Source organism: Dipodomys ordii, unplaced genomic scaffold (assembly GCF_000151885.1).
Source record: "Dipodomys ordii isolate 6190 unplaced genomic scaffold, Dord_2.0 Scaffold120, whole genome shotgun sequence".
Classification (NCBI taxonomy): Eukaryota; Metazoa; Chordata; class Mammalia; order Rodentia; family Heteromyidae; genus Dipodomys; species Dipodomys ordii.
In genome coordinates this window covers 2,977,850-2,985,121 of record NW_012267336.1, presented here as the reverse complement: position 1 = coordinate 2,985,121, position 7,272 = coordinate 2,977,850, and the positions used below count along the sequence as shown (strand labels likewise).

The 7,272-nt window shown below is 47.5% G+C and overlaps 1 protein-coding gene across 1 annotated transcript in view; it reads left to right on the top strand.

Moving 5' to 3' along the window:
• Armc12 (armadillo repeat containing 12) overlaps nt 1-6,361 on the top strand; it is a 13,181-nt gene extending 6,820 nt beyond the window's left edge. The window contains exons 4-6 of the mRNA XM_013029603.1: nt 2,627-2,800; nt 2,926-2,997; nt 5,992-6,361. Of these exons, the coding sequence (XP_012885057.1) occupies nt 2,627-2,800; nt 2,926-2,997; nt 5,992-6,324 (579 nt within the window). The 3' untranslated portion in view covers nt 6,325-6,361. The remainder of the gene's footprint in view (nt 1-2,626; nt 2,801-2,925; nt 2,998-5,991) is intronic.
• Nucleotides 6,362-7,272: the final 911 nt, after the last annotated feature.

The window sequence follows — 7,272 nt, the reverse complement described above, 5'->3', positions numbered from 1 at the left end:
AGCCCCAGAGTTCAGGCCCCACGACCGGACCAAAAAAAAAAAAAAAGACAAAAAGATGAGAAAGCAAAGAGAAGACGGGGAGAAAATATTTACAAACTGCCTATCTCACAAAGGACTCACCAGAGTTATACAGAGAGCTCGCAAAACCCAGTATTAAAACAAAACATCAGTCTAGTTAGACAATGGGCAGGAGCCCTGAAGAGAGGCGACACTGAAGAGAATGTGTCAGTTACAAATCAGCACAGGAAAGGAAGTTGAACATCCCAGCCACTAGGGAAATAAAACATTAAAATCAAGTGGAGATAGTCACATATACCTATTAAGAGGGCTAAAATAAAAATTCATGAAAATACCAAGTATTGGGGAAGATTCTAAGAAGCAATCCCTCCTGCGTTGCCGGTAGGGTTGTGAAATCGAACGGCAGCCACTCTGGAAAACAGCCTGGCAGTTTTGAAGAATGCTAAATATGTGTTTAGCAACCTGTTTCCTGGACTTCATCCTAGAGAAATGAACATTTACATCTGCACAAAAACCTGCGCACAATTGCCCTTTGCAAGCTTATTTGAAATAGTCCCTAACTGGAAGCAGCAATAGGTGGATGTTAAGCAAATGGTGCTATGGCTATCTCGTGGACTACTATTCGACAGTAAAAGGAATGAAACAGCTGGGCACCGGTGGCTCACGCCTGGTATCCTAGCTATTCAGGAGGCTGAGATCTGAGGATCACAGTTCAAAGCCAGTCTGGGCAGGAAACTCTGTGAGACTTTCTTTTATTTTTATTTATTTTGTTGGTCATGGGGCCTGAACTCTGGGCCTGTGCGCTGTCCCTCAGCTCAGTCTATTGCTTTACCACTTGAGCCACAGCACCACTTCTGGCTTTTTCTGTTTATGTGGTGCCAAGGAATGGAACCCAGGGCCTCATGCATGCTAGGCAAGCTCTCTACCACTGAGCCAACTTCCCAGACCCTTCGTGAGACTCTTATCTCCAATAAACCACTCAGAAAACTAGAAGTGCTGCTGTGGCTCGTGGTAAAGTGCTTGCCTTAAGCTGAAGAGCTGAGGATAGTGCCCCACAACTGACCAAAAAAAAAAGAAAAAGGAATGAAATATTGAAACACATAAGTTGGATGGATCTTGAGGACAGTATGTTACATATTTAAAAAAATCTTTAAAGGTCACATAAAAGGACTAGGTATGGTGGCACATGCCTGTAATCCCAGCTACAGGAGATGGGGATTAAGAAGATGGCAGTTCAAGGCCAGCCTGGGAAAAATATTAAGACAAACCCCCTCTTGACAAACGAGCTGAGCCTGACGGGAGTGCCCTGGTCACCCCAGCTACATGGGAGGCACAGGTAGGAGGATTACAGTCTGAGGCTGGCACAAAACAAGTGAACTGGAGGCATGGTTCAAACGGGAGAGTCCTGTGTGTTGCAGGTGGGAGGCTTGACTTGAAGCCCCAGTATTTTTTAAAATAGAGTCTCATTTGTACAACATTTTCAAAAAGTAATAGAGCTGGAAAACAGATGAGGGTCTGCAGGGCTCTGGCCCGGGTTGTGGGTGGTAATGACTGTAAGTGGGACCCACGAGGGTGGTGGTTCCCTGGTCATTCTGATGGAAACATCTTTTGACAGCAGTGGCGTGTGATAAACGACAGTGAGGCGCATGCGCCAGTGATAAACCACAGTGAGGCGCATGCGCCAGTGATAAACCACAGTGAGGCGCATGCGCCAGCAATAAACCAACTTAGACAAGTAAACGAATTTCTTGGCATACGTGTGTGCATGCATGTGTGTGTGTGTGTGTGTGCACACGCGCATGCCAGTACTGGGACTAGAAAGAGAAGTGGAGTTGTGCGAAGTGGCTGGGTTTCTTGTGGATTTTGAAGGGAGAGCCCATAGGAGTTTCTAAAGGATCGAAAAAGAGGTGTGTGAGGTAGTCACGAATGCTGGAGTAGCTCGTTTGTGCCATGGGAAGGACGGTATCACCAGTGGCAGAGGCTGGCAACTCGGGTTTGGGCTGGATATGTTTCTCATTGGAGATGCAAATCTGGAAGCCCTCAGTGAATGGACAGTATTTACTTCTGCAAGTCTGGATGATCTCACTAAAGAAGAGGAAGAGGAGGATGGGCAAAAATCCTAGCATGCATGAAGTCCAGGGTTCGATTCCTCAGCACCACATAAAAATAAAAAGCCAGAAGTGGCAGTGTGGCTCAAGTGGTAGAGCGCTATCCTTGAGCAAGAAAAGCTCAGGGACTGTATCTAGGCCCAAGCTCCAGGACTTCTATTGTCTGTCGTGGGGTTTGAACTTTGGGCCTGGGCGCTGTCCCTCAGCTCTTCAGCTCAAGGCCAATGTTCTACCACTTGAGCCACAGTGCCACTTCGTTTTCTGGTGGTTCATTGGAGATAAGAGTCTCACAGACTTTCTTGCCCAGAGTGGCTTTGAACTGCGATTCTCAGATCTCAGCCTCCTGAGTAGCTAGACGTGAGCCACTGGTGCCCGGCTCCATGTTATTTTATATTATTTTATATATTCTTTGTACTCGTCCTGGGGCTTGAACTCAGGGCCTAGGCGCTGTCCCTTAAAAAAAAAACAAACTCAGCCTTTTCTTGTGTCTCCCACCCCAGGAACATTCCATCAAGGTGCTGGAACTGATCTCCACCATCTGGGACACGGATCTGCACGTCGCAGGCCTCCGGCTCCTCAACAACCTTCCGCTGCCTGACTATGTGCATCCTCAGCTGCGGCGGGTGATGCCCGCCCTGATGGAGATCATGCAGTCCGACTACATCGTGGCTCAGGTACCTGTGCTCTGGCATGGGGGCCAGCCGGCGCAGGCACAGCCCCTCGGGGAAAGGGCAGAGGATCCTACCTTCTCCCCACTGAGGCCAGCCGTGCCTCAAGCTTTATCCTTTCCTCACTTCAGGTGCAAGCCCTGCGGCTACTGAGCTACCTAGCGCAGAAGAATGACCTTCTCTATGACATTCTCAACTGCCAGGTGAGAAGCGAAGCGGGGCTAACAGACGCCCACAGAGGTATCTCAAGACAGACCCTGTCCTGATGAATTATCTTCTTTTTCCTGCCTGTGTACTATGTGCACTGAAGAGCTGTTCCCCCAGTACAATGAAAGGCCATTTTGTTGCAAGGGCATTCTCCTTTGAGCAGTTTTCTGAATTCTGAGAGTTAGAAACACAGGGAACAAAACAGAAATTAAAGCCAGGCACCAGTGGTTCATGCCTATTATCCTAGCTACTCAGGAGGCTGAGATTTGAGGGTCACCATTTGAAATTAGCTGGGGCAAGAAAATCCTTGAGAACTCCTATCTACACTTAACCAGAAAAAAAAGCCAGAAGTAGAACTGTAGCTTAAGTGGTAGAGTGTCAGTCTTGAGCACAAAAGCTCAGGGACAGGGGCTGGGAAGGTGACTCAGTGGTAGAGCGCTTGCCTTGCATGCCTGAGGCCCTGGGTTCGATTCCTCAGCACCACATAAGCAAAAAGAAAAAAGCTGGAAGTGGCGCTGTGGCTCAAGTGGTAGAGCGCTAGCCTTGAGCTGAAGAGCTGAGGGACAGTGCCCAGGCCCAGAGTTCAGGCCCACAACTGACAAAAAACAAAAAAACAAACTAGCTTGAGCTGGTGGCCCAAGCCTGTAATCCTAGCTACTCAGGAGGTTGAGATCTGAGGATCATGGTTTGAAGCCAGCTTGGGTAGAAAAGTCCCTCTGAGACTTTTTTTTTGTCAGTCATGGGACTTGAACTCTGGGCCTGGGCATTGGCCCTTTAGCTGAAGGCTAGTGCTCTACCACTTTGAGCCACAGGTCAAAGTGGTTTTCTGATGGTTTATTGGAGATGAGTCTCATGGACTTTCCTGCCCGGGATGGCTTTGAACCTCTATCCTCAGATCTTAAGTCTCCTGAGTAACTAGGATTACAGGCATGAGCCACAGCACTGGCTTCTGAGAGAGTCTTATCTCCAATAAGCTACTCAAAAATGAGCCTGGTGCCCAGGCCCACAACAACAACAAAAGCCAGAAATTCTTATCTCTAATAAACTATTCAAAAATGAGCCTGGTGCCCAGGCCCAGAGTTCAAGACTCACAACCCACAACAACAACAACAAAAGCCAGAAATAATGCTGTGGCTCAAGTGGTAGAGAGCTAGTCTTGAGTACAAAGAGGCTCAGGAACAGTGCCCAGGCCTTGAGTTTAAGTTTCAGGATCATCAAAAAGAAAAGGAAAAAAAAAAAACTAGTAAAGATAGACTTGTGCATAGCACAAATAAACTTGAACTTATTATTATTAGATACCCTAAAGCTGGACACTGGTTGCTCATGCCTATAATTCTAGCTACTCAGGAGGCTGACATCTGAGAATCTGTTCAAAGCCAGACCAAGCAGGAATGTCAGTGAGACTCATCTCCTTGAGTTCAAGTGATTTAAAAAAAATAACCTGTAATCCTAGCTACTCAGGAGGTTGAGATCTGAGGATCACGGTTCAAAGCCAGCCTGGGCAAGAAAGTCCATGAGACTCTTATCTCCAATAAACCACTCAGAAAAATGGAAGTGGCACTGTGGCTCAAGTGGTAGAGCACTAGCCTTGAGCTGAAGAGCTGGGGACAGCACCCAGGCCCAGAGTTTAAGCCCCACAACTGACACACACACACATACACACACAAATTATAAAAACCAGAGGGCTGGGAAGGTGGCTCAGTGGTAGAGCACTTGCCTTACATGCATGAGTCCCTGGGTTTGATTCCTCAGCACCACATAACCAGCCCGGAAGTGTTGCTGTGGCTCAAGTGGTAGAGCGCTAGCCTTGAGCTGAAGAGCTCAGGGACAGTGCCCAGGCCCAGAGTTCAGGCCCCATGACTGACAAAAAAATAAGATAAAATAAAAAATTAACCAGATGCTAAACCTTAATATTGGTTTCAACAAAATTTTCAGAATCCATGTTATTTTATTATATTACTTTACATATTCTTTGTGCTAGTCCTGGAGCTTGAACTCCAAGCCTGGGCACTGTCCCTTAGCATTTTTGCTTAAGGTTACTACTTGAGCTACAGCTCTACTTCTCCAGAATCCATATTATTATTATTATCGTCATCATCATCATCATTATTATGTGCCTGTACTACACCTTAATTCTAGTTCTTGTGCTCTTTTATTTATTTATTGTTGGTCATAGGTCTTGAACTCTGGGCCTGGGCGCTGTCCCTCAGCTCTTCAGCTCAAGGCTAGCACTCTACCACTTGAGCCACAGGCCACCTCTGGTTTTCTGGTGGTTAACTGGAGATAATAGTCTCCTGGATTTTCCTGCCTAGGCTGGCTTTAAGCCATGACCCTCAGATCTCAGCCTCCTGAGTAGCTAGGATTACAGGCATGAACTACTGGCACCTGCTGGGCCTTGTGCTCTTGCTCAGCCTTTTCCCATTATGACTAGTGCTCTACCACCTGAGCCACAGCTTCACTTCTAGTTGCTTGCTAGTTAATTGAAGATGAGAGTCTCTTGATTGACTTCAAAGTCAGATTTTCACATCTTGGCCTCTGGCGTAGCTGGGATTATAGGTGTATGCTGTCGTTGCCTGGCTCCTGAATCCATATTAGAATCATATCTCTTGTATTTTTTTTTTTTTGGGTCCGGTCGTGGGGCCTGAACTCTGGGCCTGGGCGCTGTCCCTCATCTCTTCAGCTCAAGGCTAGCGCTCTACCACTTGAGCCACAGCGCCACTTCCAGCTTTTTTCTTTTTGCTTATGTGGTGCTGAGGAATGGAACCCAGGGCCTCAGGCATGCAAGGCAAGCGCTCTACCACTGAGCCACCTTCCCAGCCCCATATCTCTTGTTTTATGACCACAATATAATTAAACGAGGCAAACAAGAATGGAAAGGAAAGGAAAACCTGTGTGCAATGATAAGTCAGGACAATAGAAGTCCAAAAGAATAAGAATGTGAGAACCTGCCCGCGACGTCACTTGTGTTCTCCTCCGTTTCCACGTGGCAGGTACACTGCAATTTCCTGAACATGTTCCAGTCCACACAACCACCAAGTCTGCTTTTCGAGATACTGGTGTTTGCAGAGCGGCTGAGTGAAGGTCAGAACGTACCCCACTATCGAGCTGTGAAATGGCATTACAACGAACAGTCCCTACACGAAGCCTTGTTTGGGGATGAGTCCCGATTGGCAGACCGGCTGCTTGCGCTGGTCATCCACCCTGAAGAGGAGGTTCAGATCCAGGCCTGCAAGGTCATTGTCAGCCTTCAGTGTCCCCAGGACTTGGTATCCCGGCGCTCCTCTTGCCAACCTAGCCATTCCTACTTTAGAACTGGGGAATAGAATTAAAAGAGAAACCAATAAATGAGTATGGGATAGATGCTCAAGACCTCTTGAAGCTACAGTCTGTGGCCTTTCAGGGCTGGGTAGAGATGTCATGCAAGCTGGCTTCTGACTCCCTTTTGTTCTTGCTGTTTTTCGATCTGTAATGTAGACCCCATGTTTTCAGGGAGTGGGGAGAAGGCAGGTGCTGTGAATTAAGTGTTGGAGTTTGGTCTGTAGGGTGTCCAATCAGAAGGTGGATCTTAGGAGACACTGTGGAGCTCTGAGAGGCGGGGCTTAGTGGGAGGGCCTCAGGTCATTGGCGGAGTATCCTTAGAAAGAACCACAGGATCCCAGTTCTGCTTGTCGAGGTGATGCTTTGTCACACTGGAGCTCCTGCCATGATGGGGGCGTCATCCACTTTAGGCCCTCATCAGATGTCGAACTAATGGTGTTTGCCTCATGTCGGACTTTAAACATCCAAAACTGTGCCGTTAATAAACCTCTTTTCTTCATAATACCTCAGGTATTTCATTTTGGCTGACTAGTACAACAAGCTTAGGGATGGAGAGCAAAGATGATCCTTAGGAGACAGCAGTCTCAGTGGCTTAAAAATACTAAAAGGTTAGTTTACATTCACAGAACATGCCTGGCACAGGATGCTGGGGGTGGGAACAAGGGCCTCGGCTCCACACTGCCCTCAGCGGTGGCGGAAGGAAGTTCCTTCACTGTGCCTGTACAAGGGTTAGAGGGAGAGACAGGAATGTGGTTGTCATCACCTACTTTTCAATCCTCCACCAGAAATGATGCTTTAGTCCTGTTGCTCATATTTCCTTCACCAAAGTGATGAGGGAATGGGCTGGGAAGGTGGCTTAGTGGTAGAGTGCTTGCCTTGCATGCATGAGTCCCTGGGTTCGATTCCTCAGCACCACATAAGCAGAAAAAGCTGGAAGTGGTGCTGTGGCTCAA